The sequence below is a fragment of the Vanellus vanellus genome, assembly GCF_965231255.1.
Source record: "Vanellus vanellus genome assembly, chromosome: 20".
Classification (NCBI taxonomy): domain Eukaryota; kingdom Metazoa; phylum Chordata; class Aves; order Charadriiformes; family Charadriidae; genus Vanellus; species Vanellus vanellus.
The window spans coordinates 10,008,767-10,029,275 of NC_138925.1; the positions used below are offsets into that span (position 1 = coordinate 10,008,767).

The following is a 20,509-nucleotide window of genomic DNA, read 5'->3' on the forward strand; positions in this document are numbered from 1 at the left end:
CCGCTCCGGTCCGCCGCGTCTGAGAGAGCCGCGCGGGATAGGCGGGTCCGGTCGCGCCGCCCGGCCCGGGCGGGAGCGGCTCTGTCCCCCTCAGCGGCGGCGGCCCGGCGCCCTGAGGCGTCTCTCCTGCCGCCGTCGCTCCGTGCCCGCTCAACCGCCTCTGCCGGCGGTTGTGACAGGGCCGGGCCCCGGGCGGTCAGGGCCTCTGTCCGCCCCGTTCCTAGGTAAGAGGAAGAGAGGCGGTGCCGCCCGCCCTGCTCAGCGCCCTGCGGCGGGGCTCGGCCGCAGCGCTGCGCGGTTTGGCGGCGACCGGGGGGGCTACGGTGGGACTGCAGCGCGTCCTCCAGACGTGCCCGGAAAGGGTGTCCCTTACCCAGGTTATTCACGGGACGGGACCAGTAGCCGCATACGTTGTTCTGAGGCCTCTTGCCTGGCATAACAAGAGGATCATATCCAAGCCATTTTGTGACCAAGACGCCTTTATTTCAGGGGTAACTCCTGGCTCTTAGGAGGTTGACTTGCAGAGGTTATGTGAGAAACGTTGCAGCCTGTTACCACGCTGTATCGTGAGGTCAAATCTTCTGACTTGCACAGAATACGAAGGTGGGCAAAAGGTTAGATCAGCAGTGTTAAACCTGCTGGCACAGAACAGCTCACGGGGAGTAAACCGTGGCTAAACCTTGTTCTCATTTGTCACCAGTATAAATCTGGAGTGGTTTACTTCAGTCAATAGACCTGCTTTGGCTCTTCACCACAGAGCAGAGAACATGGCCCTGGAGCGTATGGTGTGTTGCCCTCCAAAGAGCAGAGAGTCTTGATGGCAGGTTAACCATGAGACGACACTTGCCAAGTCTTACCCAGTAGGGAGATGAAAGAAAATGGTCAAAAGTGTGGGGAGTAGACAGAATTTTTAGCAGGTAGGCTTCCCAGTCTGTGCTTAACCTGTGCCTTGTTATAAAGCATGCTGGCAGGCCAACTGTGCGTTTGTTGGCATTATCACTGTGATAAGGCAGCCAGGAAGAAAAGTAAGGCCTTTCCTGCTCATGGTCAGGCGTTCCCCAGGGACTGGATCTGATGCTGGTGTAGAGGGTGCTGGAGTGATTTTAGAGAACTGCTGTCCTCAAAGTGGAGCTTTTGAAAGACCACTCGTGAACACCAGTACAGTCTAGTGTGAAGCTGAAACTGTTTTCCCAAAGCTCAGCTAATCTGTTTTGGATTTTATCTTCACCTAACTTTTGTTTGAAAACAGGAATGATTTAATATTTAATAAGTTTTTTTCTGATCCAAACGTAGTTAACAAGGAAGTATTGATTGTGTTATAGAAGTTCCTCTGCGCTCATAGTAAGTGAGATGCAGTGCTTGGAACAAGAGGTCCACAAAGGCTCACTTTCTGAGAAACCATATAGAAATGGCTCTGTTTTACAGGGAATCACCTGGCAGCATTCTTCTCCTGAATGAACCCACCTGCTAGACTCATTGTTTTTCACATGGTTTAGGAGTCATTGAGTCTGTGCAAAAATGCAAAGACGACTGGAGTTCTGAGGATGTCAGTTGCCGTGGCAACATTATTTCCCATGGATTTTGGTCCTGTTGTAATTGTGCTCTTTTTCTAACGTGGTCTGGGAGTTGTGCAGTCCTCGGGGATGTTAGTGGCAGAGTTACTGGGAATCCTTCCCTGTACCAGATTGATCTAACACTTTCCTGAGAGACACAGCTGCTCGTTGCCAGCTCTGGCCGCTGTTCTGCATGCATCACAGATGATTCAGGGCAATTTTTTGGGAACAGTCCACAGATGTCACATCTTGGCAGGGAAATATAGGAAGAGAGAAATATGACTTTATGGAGCTAAATATGAACTGTGCTTTCTAAGCATGTAGAGATAGCTCTTTAAACCCTAAATTATAACAGAAGAAATGTAACATCTATGGCAAAAAGCAATTTGGGGAGGGGAAAAAAAAAAAGAAAGAAAAAAAAAAAGTACTTGTTTGTGCTTTACTGATTTGCCAAATTTTGGTTCAGAATGCAGTGTTCCTCTTGTCCACGTCACTACTTGCAGATTCCTGACACCACACAAGAAAGCATCGTGGTGCTAGGTGGGACGTGATCATTGTGATGAGAGAAGCAGACCCCAGGACTCAGATCCTGGGTTTAGCCGGCCTATGTGCTGGCAGAAACGTGGCGCTGCAGCTTCTGCTCCAGTGTGCGTAGCACGCTCCTTTTGTAAACTGTGAGTAGCCTTACTAGTGTCCTGATACAGCTCTGGTGTTTTCCAGAGGTCACAATCTACTGGTACATCTCCTCCTCAGACGTAATTGGTTGGGATCCTTCTTAGAGTGGACCATATGATCCATGGAAACATAAGAAACTCTCATTGTTACTTGTTTTTTTTTCCTAAGCTTTAATGTCCTAGATTTTTTTGTAGACAGAAAAGAAAATATGTGCTCTGTTTAAAAGAAATTGAGCCCGCACCCAGAAAGGGAGTTGAGCATAATGATCCTGAACATCACCATTCTTAGCTTAAGGTGTCGAGTTTGTAAACTTGGCTTAGGTGCTTGCTCTGGATAAGCAGTGGGTATTGGAATGTGCTTGAAAGGGTTTTCAGGAGGGCTTGCGCAGTCGATCTGGACAGGTTGGAAGGGTGTGTCTGAAGTGCCAGCGTTTCTGAGCTTAGGCACCAGTGAACAGTGCTCTGTGGTGAAAAAGGGGGCAGAAAACTGTCAACATCCCTGTGTGGAAAATTTGGTTTGGAGCTAGAAGTTGTTTGTTTGTTTGTTTTTTTTAAGACAAGGGAAGCATTTTGGATGCTAGTGACTCCTCTACAAGGTGCAGAGGTGTTCCAGAATTGATTTACTTCTGCTGCTTTAGAGCCAGAGATTCCTTCCATCTACTGCCTCTTTCACCTAAGCTAGTGGGCTGGGTGGGGAACCATCTTCCCTAGTCTAGTGTGAGAGTGGCAAGTGACTGCGAGGAGGCCTTGTTTAGCAGATTTTCTTAGTAACTGGAATCATGTAGTCATTGCTGGAAAATTGCCCCCGCACAAAGTGTTTTTGCTAATATTAACTTTAGTTCCATCTCGGCTCAATGGAGGGAAAAACTAGAAAGTGCCATAAATTCAGCCAAGCTTGTCAAAGCTGTCAAATTACCACCTGATAAAGCTCCTACCTCCTAATGATTACAGCCATCAGCCAGAGAGGAAATGTATGCCGATGGGGCTTTCGAGCGACAGCGCCAGGGTTCAACATTGTTAGACTTTTAATGTAGTGTCATCTGGGGGCTCTTTGGCTTCAGTGGAGGGTGAAGCTCTAAGCAGAGTTATTTCTTTAAAAAAAAAAAAAAAATACCCAAGGATGTAGACTAGCATACTACCCCTCTCTTATCAGGCAGATTAATGCTGACTACTAAATTTTAGTAAAGGTCTTCTTTGGTACCATTTGTTAGTATTAGGAGTCCATGGAGATGATGTCTTATCACATATAAAAGATGCTATTGATTTTCTGTTACTGTTGTCCTGAAATGTGCACAGTGTGTCTATGGAGCAGTGACAATTCTCCATCACTAGCTTTATGGGAAAAGAATGGTTATTGAATCTCTTCCCATAAAATATAATCTCTTTCTCTCTTCCAGAATTTGCCAGCCCCTGTGGGAGTCCCTCATGTTATCTCTTTGAGAAAATTGATTTTTTTTGTCTCCGCTTTGTACACTTGTGTTTAGTTTTATTTTTAATTTGGCTCATGTGATATGAAATGAAGGCTTCCTTAACATTAAGCGTGCTTTCTCAATGTTGTATTGCTGCTTTTTCATATAGATTAACACTTTCAGAATGTTTTAAAATAAAATAAAGATATTTGCTTGGCGCAAGTCTCTCTTATTGTTGCTGGGAATTTTTTTACTCTGGGTGAGTCATTGCCCTGCTCTTTCTTTCCAGGCAGGTCTGAGATACTGACAGCTTTTCAGCTGCTTACAGGTAAATTTGGGGTAAGTTTCTAGAGTCAACACAGGCTGATTGATTTTGGATGAATCACACCGTAGCAGAGAATACAACTGGCAGTACTGTCTGCTCAAGGAGCAATGGTCTTTGAACTTGAACAGTGGCAAAAATACTCTGTCAAATATGTCCTTTCCTCTGTGTAGCAAATGACTGACGATGGGACTTTTTCCTTTCAGGGAGGAAACGGCAACATGAATTCATAGATGATGAGTAGGATGCCAAAGCCAGAGATGACAGTGCTCTTGAAGAAATGCTGGGTAGAACAAAAAGGTAAAAGGAACAGCTAATTGAGTGCATTTTGGAGCCTGTGGGACATCATGTGGTACCTTCCCTCATGAGGCAAATGGCACTTCCCCTCAAACTGTAGCTGAGTTTTCTGAATTCCCTCCTCCTCCATTTTGCATGAAGTCCCAGTGATGCCTCTCACTCTCGACTTGCTCTTTCTATGCTTAGGTCTTCCCAAAGCTGCATTGTTCTCTTCCTAAACCCCCTGTGAGACTCATACTTTTGAATGTTCCTTGCATGCACACGCTTGCAGGTCTAGCAGCTGTCTCATCCCGACCTGCAGGTCCCACTACCAAATTGGTCTAGCGATCACACCAGGTTGTCTGCTGCCATGTTTCGTGATGAGAGCAAAAAGAGAAATAAGAGATGAACTCAACCAGTTAATTTGCAGCCAGTGCCAGTCTCTGGAGGTGACGGTTCAGTGCAGCCATTGCCTGCACCGTCTTCTGACTTAAAACTGGGCAGATACACGTGGTTTAAATGTTTGAAATGCATTGCAAACGAGTTGCCTCCATGAGGACTAAATTGCTTTCTGCTACTCTGATGCTTTTTACTGCATTTTGTGTTAATGCTGTTGGGATGCCCAAAGGAATCACTTCTTATTGGCTCTTTCATTCTGAGAAATTATCTCTGTAACTGAGGCATGATAGTCCACTTGGGGACTTTGGGAAGTAAGAGGCAGATTTAATCACACCTGCAGAGAGCCATGCAGCAGAAAGGCCTTGGTTACACTCATCCAATGGCAGCAGAAGTGGCTGAAACAACTGACAAGAAGCAAGAATATCTTCATTAGTAACCTAGCTCTCCTTGGGATATTTTCATGCTTGTTTATGGAAGACTGACTTTAATCCCCCAAAAGTCAAAAGCAAACATTCTCCTTGAAAGTGTTCCAGGTTTGTAGTAATTATCCACACGTTGCCCCCTGCCTCTCGGCTCTTTCTGGCAGCAAGTGTATGGGACAGAAGGGCATTTCTGTGGCAAGCAGAAGGTCTTGACAGTATAAGAAGCAGAATAAGGTGTGAATGTTGATATATGTAAATAACAGTTCTATTCTGCTGGAAGTGTCATCTTCAAAACAACTATGAGGGAGGAATTTGCTATAGTTTAGATGTTGGTGCCAGTTCTAATTTTTATGTGCTTCAGCTGTTTCTAATCAAGACATGGTCTGTCACACAGAGCATTGTTCAGGGCAGGGTTAAGGCTTTTGAATGTGCTAACACCACAGCCTTTCCTAAAGATCATTAGTGCAGTTTTGACAGTGTCAGAAATTATTTCTTCAGGCTGATACATATTGCTAGGGAATCTTCTGAAAGATCCAGCAATTCCGCATGTGCACTGGGTGTCTGGGAAGGGAGACGCTGGCTTTCTGTTGATCTTTCGCACATTGTTGTTTCCCGCTAAAGTGTATTTCCTGCAACGGTATAGCTTAAACCAGTGCTCTCGGTGTCTTTGGATCCTTTCAGCCGAGTGCGTAAAGAGTCATGGGGACAGCTCTGCATTAGGGCATGGCTTTCATCTGGTAAAGCTGTTTTCAGAACACGTAGAGCTTGCTAGAAAGCCAACCAAAGTGTAAACACTGGGAAGATGAGAAACATATAGGAATTACAGATACTGTTTGCCATGGAGAGCTCTCTGGATTTTGTGCAGAGTTGGTGGCTGGAAGCTGGGAACGCGTATTCTCTACCAGCTCTTCTCTTTCCAAAATCAGCTCCCCACTTACTTCCAGTAGAATAGTTCTCTGAGAAGTTGTCAATGACTTCTCCAACTGTGTCAGTGAGAATATTATTTGGGCTCAGTTCTATGGTTCAATTTTGCCTCTGTTTAATAAAATACTTTCCCATTGTTGCCATGATAAGGAGCTGCTCTGGATGCTACAGGATATCCTAAAATTCTTGTTATGTTTAGGCCATATGATGTCACAGGGGAGGAACAACACCAGATTCAACTCTTTTGGTGAAAAAGTAGTAATATGTCCTGTGTCATATGGGAAATGTGGCCTTATTTGAAATATGTATAAATATCATATGAAATACAGATTGTTTCTTTGAAATGGTCGTAACTTCCATAAGCTATCATCTAGTTAAAATATATGATGATATAGTTTTTAATTTAATAACACCGGAGGTGAGAATTTAGGCATACTTAAAATAGTAATTAGCAAGTTTCTGTTGTTGTCAATCCATATTTTGGGAGATCTGATAGTTTCATTAATTCTTTTTCTGCATATGTGTATGTTAAGGCTGTTGCTGTATTCAGCTATTTCTATAAACTCGGATATAAATCTGTTATGCTCTTTGAGTTTTGAAATTCTTCCTCATCAATCTGGAAAGCTTTAAGTCTGCTAAAATTGGAGTGCAGTCAGTGTTGGCAAGAAGCCGTGTCCTTACGGTTGTGCTGGTTCCCCTGAGCCAGGACTTGTAGCTGTTCCCTGTTCCTCCGGCTCACAGTTCGGGGCCCTGGAGCCCAGCCAGCACGGGCCGGTGGTGGACTGCAGCACCCTGTGCATCAGGCATCGCAGCAGGCTGGGTGAAACGGGGAACCGGGAGTTGTGTTTTGGTATTTGCTGTGATTTTGACAGAGCGCACTATATACACATTCTTTTGCTAAACTAAACGTTAGCTCAAGGAAGGTGCGTAGTGCTATTGCTTTAAGGTGGCTAGGGGCCACTAGCTGTGCTCAGGATCGCCTCTGCCAGCTCTGGCATCACGGCACGTGCTGTCAACTCAGCAGTGGCTGGAAAGCTCAGATAGGACCGGATTTGGCATCAGCGTAATCACTTCTGCAGGCATTGTGCTTTAGATGTTGCCAACTCCTCACTGTTTCTTCTCTCTTCCAGCACGTGGTGTTTTATATGACCCTGAGGATAGACTGTTGCCTACTAGGCTAGCTTGTGTGTTTATGTTTTGTTTTTTTTTTTTTTTTTTCCCCTCAGTCTTGTCAGCATTCAGGTTTTCAATTGCAGAGGAGCACTGGGAAATAGGTATTCTGTTTTGCTTGCTGTCCTGCTAACGCTTTAGCTTGCTGGAATCGGTGAGAGATGGCAGCAGTGGGAGTTAGTGTGCTGTTAGTCATTCAGGTGACATGGTCTGATAGACAAAGCTCTTGAGCTAGTAAAGGAGGATGCTTATCTAAGAGCGAGCCACATCCAGTCGTTCGGGGTTGTGTAGCCTCACCTTACCACTTGATGCAAATTCTCTTACTCAAACGCAGGTGGAGCTTTTCAGAGCACCTAATATGTTCATGTTTAGCCTGTCTTGAAGCATACAAGAAAGGAAGGTGAATCACTGACTTGTATACTTTGATCTTACAGATAAGAAATAATACTGAACTTTAAGTGGTTTGTCAGACAAAATTTCTTAGTCATTGTATTTGAAGATCTCACCCTCAATGTCAGAGGCAAGGCAGGTGGAGGAGATGCAGTTAGAATTCCTCCATCTTTGAAATATTTGATTTGGCATGGACTATTTAATGGACCCATCCATGCGTTTCAGTAAGACCATATCAAGTGTCCGTAGCTGTTACTACTGTTGTTGTTACTAGAAGGTAGGGCTCCAAGGTCTTCTGGTTTTGTTTGTGGAGTTTGGTTTGTTTTTTCCCCCATGAAATTGTGGACATTTTTCACTAGTATGGATTAGTTCCTCAGATGAGCCATGGACGACATTTCACTGGAGCTTTGGGTGTTTTACTCCAGATACTTGCTTTCTGCAAGCTTGCTATGAGCCATACAAGCACCTTTTGTGCAGATAAACTTTCAGTATTGCTACTGAGAACATAAGTTGAAATTTTGATTCTGTGGAAATTATGATGATGATATTAATATATCTGCCACATGATTTGTCTGCTCCCAACCATGCTCTTCTTAAGTAAAAGATTGCCCTTTTTGAATACAAGCTGGCAACAGACTGGCATGAAGTAAATGAGATATTTTTAGAGACAGGCAATGTAGCTTGTCCTGTAGTAGATGGTGGATACCTGCCACTAATGCACCGCTTGCTTTACGGGATTAGTGCGGCTAATGAGTTGTTTATAATAGTTTAGTAAATAAGAGCTTTTGTAGAGTCAGTGCACAAAGAGGAAAATGCTAAGAAGTCTCCATCATGGTCTGGGATATCTTTCTTTGAATGCCATCACACCAGTTTTTCCTTGTAAAGGATGAAGAATGTTTTCAGCATTTCTTAATCATTGTTGCCCATAGAAAACTTACTTTTATTGGAAATACCCACCTGACCACTGTGAATGAAAATCCCTCAGGGAGAAAACCTGTCATTGATTGAGGTACAGTGACTCTAACTTCAGTAAGCACAAGGTTGTCGTGTGCCTTATTTTCCCAAAGAAGTGAATGCTTTGGGATTAATTAAACTCTTTTCAGTCTGTACAGCAGCGTAGCCTTTCTTTTATGCATCTTAAGGCTTGCACCATGTAAAAAGTCAAATAGTCTATCTGCATGACTCCAAGATAAATGACTTAGGGTAAAATAATGTACATTCTTGAAATGAGAGAGAGTTGCAGCGCATGTCACGTGGCCCAGAGCACTGGCAGTTCAAGCGTGGCGGTGCTGTTCAGCTGCAGTTTGTAGACTCTCTGCACAGGAGAGAGCTCTGTCTTTCTCAGTCCATCTGGAAGTCTTTGTTGGTGAAGTGGCTCCTACCTGGTGCTTTCAACAAGCCTTCCACCGTGTGCAGTTTGCATAGCTTATTTCCAAATAACCATTACATGCTACTAAAATCCTCTTGGTTTTGTTGTTTAAGCCTCTTGCTGTACATAAGCAAGCCACGCAGCCTGTTCTGGGCTGTTTGTGTAGCATTAGTACTACTCCTTAGCTGCCATCGTTAGAGGAACAGGCTAACAGATGCAGCTTGCTCTGTCTAAGAGTGGCTGGTCAGACGTGTACGTACTGCTTTCGGAGTCGCAGGCTGGTTTGCGGCTGCACGACCCACGTACGAGAGGAGAGAGCGCTTACAGAGGGGAAGGGCAGTTTGAGTCAGGTGTCTGAAAACACTTGAGTTCAAAACAGACCTGAGGAGCAGTTCTTGTTTTAAGAAGGTATCTTTGTGTGGTTCACCTTCCTCATCGCTCTGACTGATGTCTGACTGGGCTTGAACTTGAAGTGGGGCTTCTCACCCTGTGCTTATTTTTCCTGAGTATCCAGTCAGGTGACTAATGGTACTGGGTTTAAAGTTTTCAGATGTGAGAGGTTTAGACCTCAATGTGAGAGGTGTAAAGCACACATTCATGTAGTGCTGGCATAAAGACCTTTAGTGTTTTGGCACCTCCCTTAATGAGGGCGAGCGTATCCCATGTGAGGAAGGGAGCAGGACAGAGCTCTGTGGGATTCCACATGCGAGGAGCTTCCTGGTAATGACGATGCATACACAGAGGCATTTCGCCTCTCACATCTTAAATGGTGCAACAAAGGAAGGAATGTTTTCTGAGCAAACAAATGGCCAAATGAGGTGGGAAATACTTTATTTCCAAAATTCTGGGATTATTATAGACAACAATAACCCATCTATTAAAAGCAAGCCTGTACATTCTTTCTGATTTCATACCTGAAACTTTGTGGTTAGTCTGCATAACTGGAAGTCTCTGTGCTGATGTGATTGTCTCACGTAACACTGGCCGTTGTAGTGAGCTGATTCCATTACTGGCACTTACACCTTTGTGTTCTTCATGCAAAACATAATTGTTTGGATTGTGATGGGTGCTTGAGGTAGGGACATAATTTCATCCCCTGGGCTTTTACCTTAACTGTAAGGGCTTAATGCCGAATACACCAGAAGTAAGTGCAGTCCTTAGATGATATTCCTAATCGGCACTTGAATTCAGAGGCAGACCTTGCAGATTCCTTTCTGAAATGTACTCTTCAGGCTGCTTATCCACTATCACTGATCCCATACTAATTTCCGCGGCTGAAATCTGTTTACTTTTTATACTTCTAGTTGATTTTTATCAGTTGGTAATCCTACAGAAGGGTTAACTTCTAGTTTTAATATTATTATAAATCTACTTAGTTTTTTTTAAGAAGGAAGAGGTCTTATAAAAATTGACATTGTGCACCAGTAGGTCACAGGTTTTACTGTTTAATCGGAGATGGAAGTTGAAAGACATCATTGCAGGTATAAAAGCTAATTCCAATATTAATAGTTCTCTTACCATATAAAAAGAAGTAATTTTATGCATAATTCTTTTCTTTAGGAGTGCTTGCTAATTTTGAATGCGTCTCCCACTCTAAGGAATCAGTGGAAGTTATTTTAAGCTGTGTTTTGTGGTTACTATAGGTGAGTTGGTAGTACATATCTAATCCTTGGGCGCTGCTATAGTGTTGCTCAGTGTTGCATGGCGAGGTCTTTTCAGCACCATGAGAATGGCAAAGTTGCAGTCATTTGGAGCAAATCTTAAAATGAGCATGACAGGCTGTTTGTAGATGTAAGTGCGGATAAAGAGAAGGTCGTGGACTTCATGTAAATATTCAGATGAGGTTATGTTAACTTGTGTTTTTCAAAGATATTGTGAATTGTTTCCCTGGCAGCAATAGCACTTTAGATAAATGTTAAATATAGACTGACGCTGTCAAAAAAAGAGAATGCATATCACTTAACACCGAAAGTGACACTTCATAAGGACCTTTTTCAATTTATAGTTCAATAAAAAGGGTAATCTGTGCAGGGATATTCTGTCCTTGCCTACAATTCTGCAGTTCTGACAGGATCACGTTCCTGGTTTTACCTTCATGCTGTCCCAGGCTGAAATACTTCATATTTAACACTCTGGGTTCTATAAATAATTGACGTGCCTGTCTTAGCAACTGCAGATCAGCAGCAAATGGTATTGTTGTTGAATAATAGGGTTCTTCTGCATTCTTTACTCCTTTACATCTTAATTTTCACTCTGCTACTGAGAGCGTAGGAACTGGTTTACTCCACTTCAGGAAAAAAAACATTACTCTTCCAGTCCTTCAGGGGAGGAAGTTCAGGGGAAACTCAAGAACTTGCAAATTAAATCATCTTGTAAAGACTAGCTATTTCTGCATATACTGTTTGTATATGTTTCTCATTCGGTGCAACTCTTGTGGGTCATATGGGAAAGAATTGTTTTAATAGTTAGGCAAGGTTTAGGCAAATCTAGAAAGAAAACTCTGCTGTATAACTAAAACTAATGAGAAAATATTAAAACAATCATTTTTGTTTATCAGAACTACTGCGTATCCTTGATGACAGAGAAGAAAGGTTTTGTGTAATAAGGCATCGGACAGGCACCCAGGAGATAATTTGAGTAGCTGCACTGCCATAGTACCACTGTACCCAAGTTGTGATTGATTCTAGCTTTTGATACTGGAATTATATTTCCATTTGGTTTATCTATTCAAAAATAATGATGAAAAAAGTCAGGGAAGTTCCTTCTCACTGTGAATTTATAGCATGGTAGAACCCAACTGTGGTGGAGTCCTTTAAAGATTTGACATGAAGATTTCAACAATAATGCTTTTTAATTGAAAGCGTGAGTGCTGTATTATTTGTTAATGATGCTTCTCCATTACGCATACACAGAATAAATCACAGGAGTGTATGAATGAAGACTTGATTTGGTAACTCCAGGACAGGTTTTTGGCAAAGGGCAGAGCCTGGGTGGTGCTGTCATCAGAAGCTCCTTGGGAGCAGACTGACTCAGTTAAATTTGACTTTGCCTCTGGCTTCCAGTTCCTGAATCTACGTGGCTTTGAACACCTCCTGCCTCTGTTTCTGTCATCAGTTTCTCTTCCTTCATTCTCCTTTTGTTCTTCTGTTGTCGTCTTCCATTACTCATTCTTGTGTTTTCAGTGCCTGAGGCTGACATTTTCATACCTTGGTGACTAAAGTTTGGCTCCTAGATCTGTATTTATTCAGTTAATATAGACAGCAGGCCAATTTCAGAGGAGTTAACTGTCCTGGAAAAGATATTTTTTTAAAAGTGGGAACAGAAATTTAGGAGCATACCTTTAGGGATCTTAGACTTAAACATACTTTCCCATTACTATTTGCTTCAACTATCGCTAGAGATCTGATACAAACTAACCTGAAGATTACGCTATCTTGTATGTGTTGAGGGTAAAATAAGAATTATGGAGAATAGCCTTTCCCTCAAGTAATATTGGTTACTATAGGAGTTTCTGTGCATGCTGTTGGCTGGGATTCAATGAGCCAGCGCTGCCACCTTTGTTGAGCAGCGTTTCCTGGCCGGTCCCGCGCTGGGAGCTGTTCATCCACCACCCAGAGCAGAGCCAGCAGTGTGCCAACACTGTGCACGATAGCTTTGCGTTACTGATTGTTTGTAGGATTTACACTTTCTTCTTGCTTCTTAGGTAGCAAATGCAGCTTTGTATACTAGCAGGGGAGAGGGGTTAGGATATGGGGGAAAAACATTCCCAGAGAGCAGCAGCCAGGCTACACAGCTTGTTACAGGATGATGGCAGCTTCAAAAAGAAATAAATTAAAAATAATCCTTCCATGTACCTTATTGAAGACTGCACTAAAATTATAACTGAGACTACCATGGATGACAATCATATTACCTCCTTAAACTAAGGAACTTGATTGTCTTATTGTAACAGAAAGCAAAGAGAAATGTTCTGAATATACTGTAGGAAATTGTCTTCACTAAATCTAGCCCAGCATTTATGAGCGTTGTATATATTATTTGATTTTGCCAGAATTACATAAACAGGGGGGAAAAATTGTTAATGTAAGTTGACTACCAGAGTAAATCACAGCCTAATTATTCTTTTTTTCTGGCTAAAATTAGAATTTGATATAATGGTCAATAGACATTTTCTTTAATTTTTGAGACATAATTTCTAATAGCTAATCCAAACAAATTGGAGAAAGTTGCTGCAGAATTGAAAAAATAAATTATCTGAATTTTATGGTGACTTACTGGTAAATCCCCTTAGTTGAAAGTTTTAATTTACCTCATATTTCAGTTTTTTCCCCTCTAACTGGCTTATAGGTGTATATTAGAACAAAATAATTGCTATTTTCTTGGTGTCACCAAGGCTCTTGGTGCACGAACCAAAGTGAAGATAGAACCTGGCCAGTTGTCACTGGGAAATAAAGGACTAAGGACTTCACAGGGAGTAACAGCAGGGCTTGTGGCAGAGGCAGCGTGCTGCGGTGCATGGCGTGGCAGGCGTTCTCCCGTGGCATTGCTGGCTGCAGGAAAATGCTGGAGGTTGGCACCCATGTAAGCCAGTTCTGAAGCTGTTTGATGTTTAACCGGAACAAATTGGGCTCTGGCTTTGCAACCCCCCGGGCGGCCACTTGTTTCCCTTCTGGGGTTGGTGTCAGTGTAGGGAGACAAAGCATTTTTGCCCTTGTTCTTGGTTAAACAGGTAAATAATGGGTTTCGTGTTGAGGCTACTGACTTAAATATCTACAAAAACTTCATGAGGCTTTGCACAGCAAAACCATCTTTTCTCCAGGGTCCGTTAAAATCGTTTGGGCTCTGGAGTTATGCTTCAGTTTAGTCTGGTGTAAATTACCTATAGCCAACAGAGTTTTACTAGAGATTATTTGAATGTAGCGTTTGTATTTCTAAGGGAAATAAATGGACTCAGAACTGCAGAAGAAATGGGGAGAAGAATGTGTCCAAACCCCAGAATATGGAAGATGACCAGGTTCAGCCTCCTGCAAGGGTAGTAGGCAGTTTCATCCATTCTGAGTGTAACCAGTATCTTTAGTTCCTGGTAATGTATATTCTTCTTCAACTTCCACACATCATTTTGGGCAAATTATTGGGTGGCACAATCCTAAACAGAGTATGCTTCTCTGGAGAACCTTTCCGAAGAAACGCATGTTTTGAGATATTTGTCTGGTTTTGATGAACTTGTGAATTGGCAGTTAGCCTTCACAAATGCAGCAAAGGATTGTGAAGTAACAGTGGATTTATACCTACACATTGACTTGGCTGTCTTGGGTTTATTCCTAGAAGAAACAGCTTTTGATTCTGTAAGTGGAGAGAGGAAAGGGCAAAACCATTTCATTTCTATCATTGTGAGGGGAAGGAGCTTAAGCATCTCTATTCACACTTTTAAGAGTATTTTTGTAAAAACACTTGGCATTCCCTGCTTCTAAAGCATGGAGTAACTTTGTGCAAACAATTCAAAAGAAATGGGGTTCCAACATTGTCATTATAGCTATTAAAACTGTCTGAATTGTTTTGCTTTTTGATGCTTGCCATAGCAACGGTGGATGTATAATTTGCTGAATATCCATAACAGGATATTTGAATGTATTCTTTACAGTTTTACTTCTGCATATAACTAAGCACACCAAATCATCACATTAACCCAATTAACCAAGCCAGACCCACATCTGCCATGGAACGACAATGAAGATTTTTTTTTTTTTTTAAGAACTTCCTATTTCACCTCCCTCTTAACAAAAAAACCCAAACACTGTACATCAGAATAGCAGTAGCTTTCATCAGTATGCTGCTAAAAATTATTCATGATTCAGACTGCAAAAAAGCCTGGCACATCTACGTCCTTGCCGCTTATCAGCTGGAGGTAGCTCTGTGTTTGTGCCCCTAGAAAGGTAAGAGCGAGTCAGTTTATCCTGTACCATACATGCACAGAATCTTTTGCAGTTCAGTACCTCTGTGCCTTAATAGTGATTAGACCTTTGATTTTTAAACAGTGGGGAGCTGGGAAACTTGAAAGATACTAGCAGCACTTCAATTCAAATGGCTTCTTTCTTATCATTTTATTGCACGAGGAATTAAATGAAAATATTTGGGATTCTGCTGGCATGTTTGATGAAAAATCCATGTTCAAATAGCATCTGTAATATTACATAGATCACATTGCTGTAATAACCTATATGCTACTCTTAAAATTATTTATGGTTTCAGGTATATAAGATTCAGTTTATGAGTTGTTGGTTTTTTTTTTTTCTCTCCTGGTAGAAAAGCTTATATTGAGGAAGAGAATAAGTTCATTAGCCACACGTAGCAGAGCTCATACAGTACTTCGATAACCCCTTAAAACTGCCTTACTCATCCTCATCCACACTAATTCTCGTCTTTATGGACCAGGAAGGATCTAGAAAGCCAGACGGTGCTCCCGAAGACACTTCATAGAGCAGGTTGCACGCTCCTGTAGAGCCAAGGTAGGTTGTGTCAGTTCTGGAAGCAGAGCTATTACCAGGCAGTGCAGTGGAAGTGCCTCCTTCCCCAGACTGTAACGGCTGAGAGAAAGCAGCTGGTGTCCTGAACAACCTTGTCAATCAGACCACATGGACCTCATTACTCTAATGAGCCATAGAAGCACATAAGGAACTACTTGAGCTTTGGAGAGAAGAAAGAGATGGACACTCTTGTGCACACATGTAGCTGATTGTGCATTTAATTATGTTTCTGGGTGATCTCAAGGTCTAACCCCATGTGGAGTACCTTATGGTTATTTGTTCTCAAGAGTATGTAAGTGAATAATGCAGTGAGGGCTATGACAGAAATAAATGTTTGTGCCCATCTCCCTGAAAAGGACAAGAAAGACTGTTTGTGCAACAGTTGCTCTCTGGGTACTTGGGAGCGGCCTGGGTTCCTGCTGGTGTTTCAGCCACAAGCACTGGTGTCTGCAGAACCAAATCCAAATACCTCTCTGACACTGTATGTGGTAGCAGAGTGAGCATCTTTGTAACTCAGAGGACACTCCTTAGCTCCACCATTTCACTCATCTCCTTTTCATTACGTAGTCTTGGCTGAATATCCATATGGAAGCTCGAGCCCCTTCAGAGTACCAACCTGACATTAATCTTGAGCAGGAGACAGACATGCCAGGAGATAAGCTGGTTTGGAGGAGAGAGGCAGTGGATAGGATTGGCACTCTGAGGGCACCGCAAGCTGTGCTGCGTGGCTGATCCCAGTGCCCGGTTCTTGCTGAAGGAGAGATAGCAAGGCAGGGCTGTCCGTAGAGGGCAGATACTGGCATCTGCTGCTCCCTGTGGAACGCTGGGGATGGGTTTGGTGTGGGCTAGCCCTCCTCTTAGTAAAATGTCACCTAAACATCTGATACTTGCTTCAGGAAATTGTCTTCCGTCTCTTAACTGCAGAGGGATACCTATTTTTAATCTAGAATTCTTTTTTTGTCATAATGCAAACTGTGAGGTGCACTAACTGTGTGGCCTCCTCCTGTCTTTGCTAAGTGCACGGGTGATCTTGGAGGAATATCCAAGGAGGAGACACAAATTCCCTAGAGCTCATCAAGAAAATGATAGTTCTCTGCCAGGTTCGCAACTAGAAAAGTTTCCAGTGTATCTCGAACAGCTGAAGGAAACAATTACCATAGCGGGTCCTGTAGCTACATTAATATTTGTGTGCATTTATAGGACAGAGTATACTAGGTTAGCTGTGTGACCGTTGGGAGTGAGCCTGTCATTCTAGAGCCTCTTCTTCAATGTGCCTTTCACGCTCCATGAGATTAGCAGCCACTGAAAATAGGAAAAAGGAATTTTCCTTTCTTCTGTCTTAGAAGAGACCCATCATACCGTACTCCTCTTTGGTCTTGGCTTGGAAATGCCTTCGGTCCTTAGCAAAACCAGAGCGCCAACAGGTCTTTTTAAAGAAGTTCCACTCTCATGAGGTTCTAAGGGGAAATATCCTTTTTGGGTGTTTAGTCACACACATCAAAGGAAACAACTGTTTCAGTCTTCATTTGCATTGTGCAGGCATTAGATGTGGTCCAGTTACACAGAGCTCTGCTTGAGAAGGCAGAAGTGCCAGTGCTCTTCAAGCTTTGATGGAGATGGGGAGAAAACTTGGCCAGGCAAAGAATATATCACTCTTCCAGGGCACTTTACGTTTTTGAAAGGACAGAGCGATTTACTCGGTTTCTTGGGAGACTTGACAGCAAAAGCTCATTGCCGTCCCGAGCCCACAGCGCCGTGCTGTATAGGGTGAGGGGCCCGTACAGCCGCACACCGCCAGCCCTTTCCTCGCAGAGCGCCCGCGCTCCTCACGAACACAGTCCCGTGTGATCTGCGGGACACCCTCAAATGTCTTACATCTGGTGGGCGACAGTAGCCGGGTGCTCTGCAGGTCACAAACCCTCGCCTCGTCGCCTGCCGAGAACGGCAGCCCCGAGTCCACCCCAAAACGCTCCCGCTGGGGAAGAGGGCTCTTTCCGCAGTAGTGGAGGAGGGGGGGAATGGCCTTCGCAGGCCCGTGGCTGCTGTTGGGGTTGGGGGTGGCCGGGGGGGGGCAGGGAGGGAGGGGGGGGCCCCCCCGCAGCTTTTGGGATCAGACCAGAACGCCTGGGGAAAGGCGGGGGCCGCACTAGCGCTCTTAAAAGACGGTAAAAATCACTGTATTTCCAGACACCCCCTTTTTTAAAAACAATTCTTGACCCTCTCCCAGCGTGAGGTTTTGTTCGCTCGCTTAAGGAAACAGCGCAGCGTCCGCCCGTCCCCTCGAACGCTGCGGCTCCTGCGCTCTGCCGAACGGCCGGACGGCGGCGGAGACGGCCCTCGCCCCCCCCGGTGTCACCGCCCTGCCGGCGGGCCGCAGGGGAGCCGGCAACGGCGGCGCGTTCTGTGTGCCGGGGCGGCCGCTCGCTGCCGGCCCAGGGCCACGCGGCTCTCGCTGCGCGGTAGAAGGGGCGGCCTGGCGGTACCGGCGCCGCTCCCCCGCCCCGGAAGGGCTCGGGCCTGCCGCTGGCCCCGGCTACCGCCCGCGAGGGGGCGGGAAAGGCCGGGCCGGGCCGCGGGGCTGCCCCCGCCGGGCGGGCGAGAGGGGCGGGGCGGGCGTGGGGATTGGCGGGCGTGCCGCCCGCCGCGCCAATCGGCGGCTTTGTTTAGGGTTACAGGGCGCGGAGGGGGCGTGCGCCCGCCGGGGCCGCCCGCAGCCAATGGACAGGGCGGGGGGGCGGGGGCGCCGGCGGTCGCTCGGCTCGCCCGCCCCATTGGTCCCGCGCGCGGTCAATCCGGCGGAGGGCGCTCCTCGTTGGCTGCCGGCGCCGGAGGCGCCGTGCGTCAATTGCGCGTCCCGCTTCCTCCGCGGCGCGGTTGGCTCTGGCGGCCGTCAGTCGCTCGGCGCCGCTCCCCCAGTGGCCGCTGCGGCCGTCAGTAAAGCGCTTTGTCCTGCCCCCCTCGTCTTCCCGGCGCCGCCGCTGAGTGGCTGCGGCGGGTGTCACTGAAGCGCTGCCGCGCTCCCATTGGAGGAGCGGGCTGTCCATCGCGCCCATCCCCTCCGGGCGCCCGCCCTCCGTCCGCCGCGATTGGCCACCGCGGGTGTCAGTGCGGCGGCTCCCCCAATGGGCGGCGCGGGGTGTGCGCCGTGCGCGCGGGGTGGCCGGCCCGGCGGCGGCGGCGGCGGCAGCGGGAGGAGGCGGCGCGCGCCTGGGTCCCGGTCGCGAGGAGGCGGAGGAGGATGTGGCGCGCGGAGGGGAAATGGCTGCCGAAAACAAGCCGGAAGGTGAGAGCGCGGCCGGGCCGACTCCCGCTCCGCTCCACGCCGCCGGGCCGGGCCGGGCCTGCCCGCCTCTACCGCCGCCGCGGGGCTGTCGGCGCGCCGGGCCTCCCGCGCCCCCCGCCGCCCCTGCCCCCGCCGCGGGGCGGTGGCGGAGGAGGCCGGGCCGGGCCGCGCGGCGCGAAGTTTGGTGGCGGCGGGCGCCCCCGCGGGGCCGGGCCGGGGCGGCGGGCGGTGGGCAGGCCATGTGCGGCGGACAGGCCGCGTGGCGCCGCGGCAGCCGGGCCGGGCCGGGGCGCGGGCACGCCTCCCGCCGCCCGCCGGCACGTGCCCGCCCGCCGCCAACATGGAGGCTGTGGCGGCACAGCCGGCGCAGGGCGCGGCGCGGGGCTCCGGGCCGCTGCTGGCCGCTGACGGCCTGGGCCCGCCGCCGCCGCCGCCCGGGGGTCACGCCGCGCCGGGCCGGGCCTGGCCGCGCCGCCCCCGCCCGCCCTCCCCTGGCCGCCCCCCCCCCCCCCCCCCCCCCTCCGGCGGCGGTGGCGGCGGCGCACGTGCCTCGCGGGCGCGCGCCCGTCACGAGCGGGGCGGCCTCGTCCGCGGCCCCGCCGCACCGGGGCCTCCGCGTCGCCGGGCAGCGGGCGGGCCGGGGGTGGGCGCTGCTGGGGCGGGCGGAGCGGCGGGCCCGGGGGTGAGCCGGGGGAGGGCCCGGCCCGCCCCGACCGCCCCCGCCGGCGGCGCGGGGGGAGCCGGGGCGCCCAACTCCGGCTGAAAGTTACCGGCGCGGTGGGGAGCCGGGCGCGGCGCGTCCGCAAGGGGGAAGCGCTGCTCCGCCCGTGTCCCCCCCCCAACCCTCCCCCCAACCCCGGCGGGGCCGTCCGGCGGGAGCGCAGCGCCGAGCCGGGGGGGAGGGGGGGCGCACGGGCGGTTTCCCGGGGCCCGTTCGCGTCGTAGTTCCTATTTCTCGTTATTTAACCAAAGTTTGTCCGAGCAGGCCGGCGGGAAGCGCTCGCGGCGACTCCTGGCCCCGCCGCCGCCGGGACCGGCACCGCGCACCGGGACGGGACGGGACGATCGTCACCCCGAGCTGTGTCTGAGTCGTGCCGGGGCCGCGGGGCCGGGGCTGGCGTGGCGCAGCGCAACCGGTACCGGGTGTCAGGGCCTCCATTTTCCAGGGGCGGGAGGAGGGGGTGGGGTGGGTGGGTTACATCCCGCACTAACCGGTTGCGTAACTAAAATCCGTAAATTTCACTAATGGCTCTTGGATTTATCTGGCTGCGGTTGGGCACCTCAAATGCCTCTATTTAATCGGGCTAATATGGATTTTTTCCTTACCTGCTATAGCAAACATGTTTCCTCACTCTTGAACCATTTGCACTCTTTGCTGGGAAACTCCTTCTTAGGGTACCGGGTCGTTATCCCACCTCTTCCGCTGGATTTTTGCTCCAAGTCCTTTGAGAGTATCTTTTTTTTTTTTTTTTAGTGATTTCTTTTAATTTAGCAGCCCTAGAGCATCTGTCGGCATGGCCACCATCGGTTTGCTGTTTGCCTGTGCCTTGTCCAGCTGAGTGCTCTACAAAAACGTAAATTTTAAGTAGTAGCAGTGATTATGAATGTTGTCAGCTTCATCTTTTACTAATCTCTTTGATGCTCCCAAATTCATTAGTTCCATCTTTCGTGTGCTCTGGAAAACACCGGGTTCATTCTTTTCTCATTTGTGTGTTGAAGTAAATGATTAACTCCACTGAAGTAGTAAAATGCCAACTGGTTAACGGGTGTAAGTGAGAAGAGAATTAGCCTCTG

At 47.4% G+C, this 20,509-nt stretch overlaps 1 protein-coding gene across 1 annotated transcript in view; it reads left to right on the forward strand.

Moving 5' to 3' along the window:
* Window positions 1-2: 2 nt before the first annotated feature.
* The window catches only part of CAMTA1 (calmodulin binding transcription activator 1), a gene marked incomplete at its 3' end in the record, with an annotated part of 309,542 nt that continues 289,035 nt past the window's right edge, over window positions 3-20,509 (forward strand). The window contains exons 1-2 of the mRNA XM_082493415.1: window positions 3-224; window positions 4,165-4,258. Coding sequence (XP_082349541.1) covers window positions 4,192-4,258 — 67 coding nt within the window. The 5' untranslated portion in view covers window positions 3-224; window positions 4,165-4,191. The remainder of the gene's footprint in view (window positions 225-4,164; window positions 4,259-20,509) is intronic.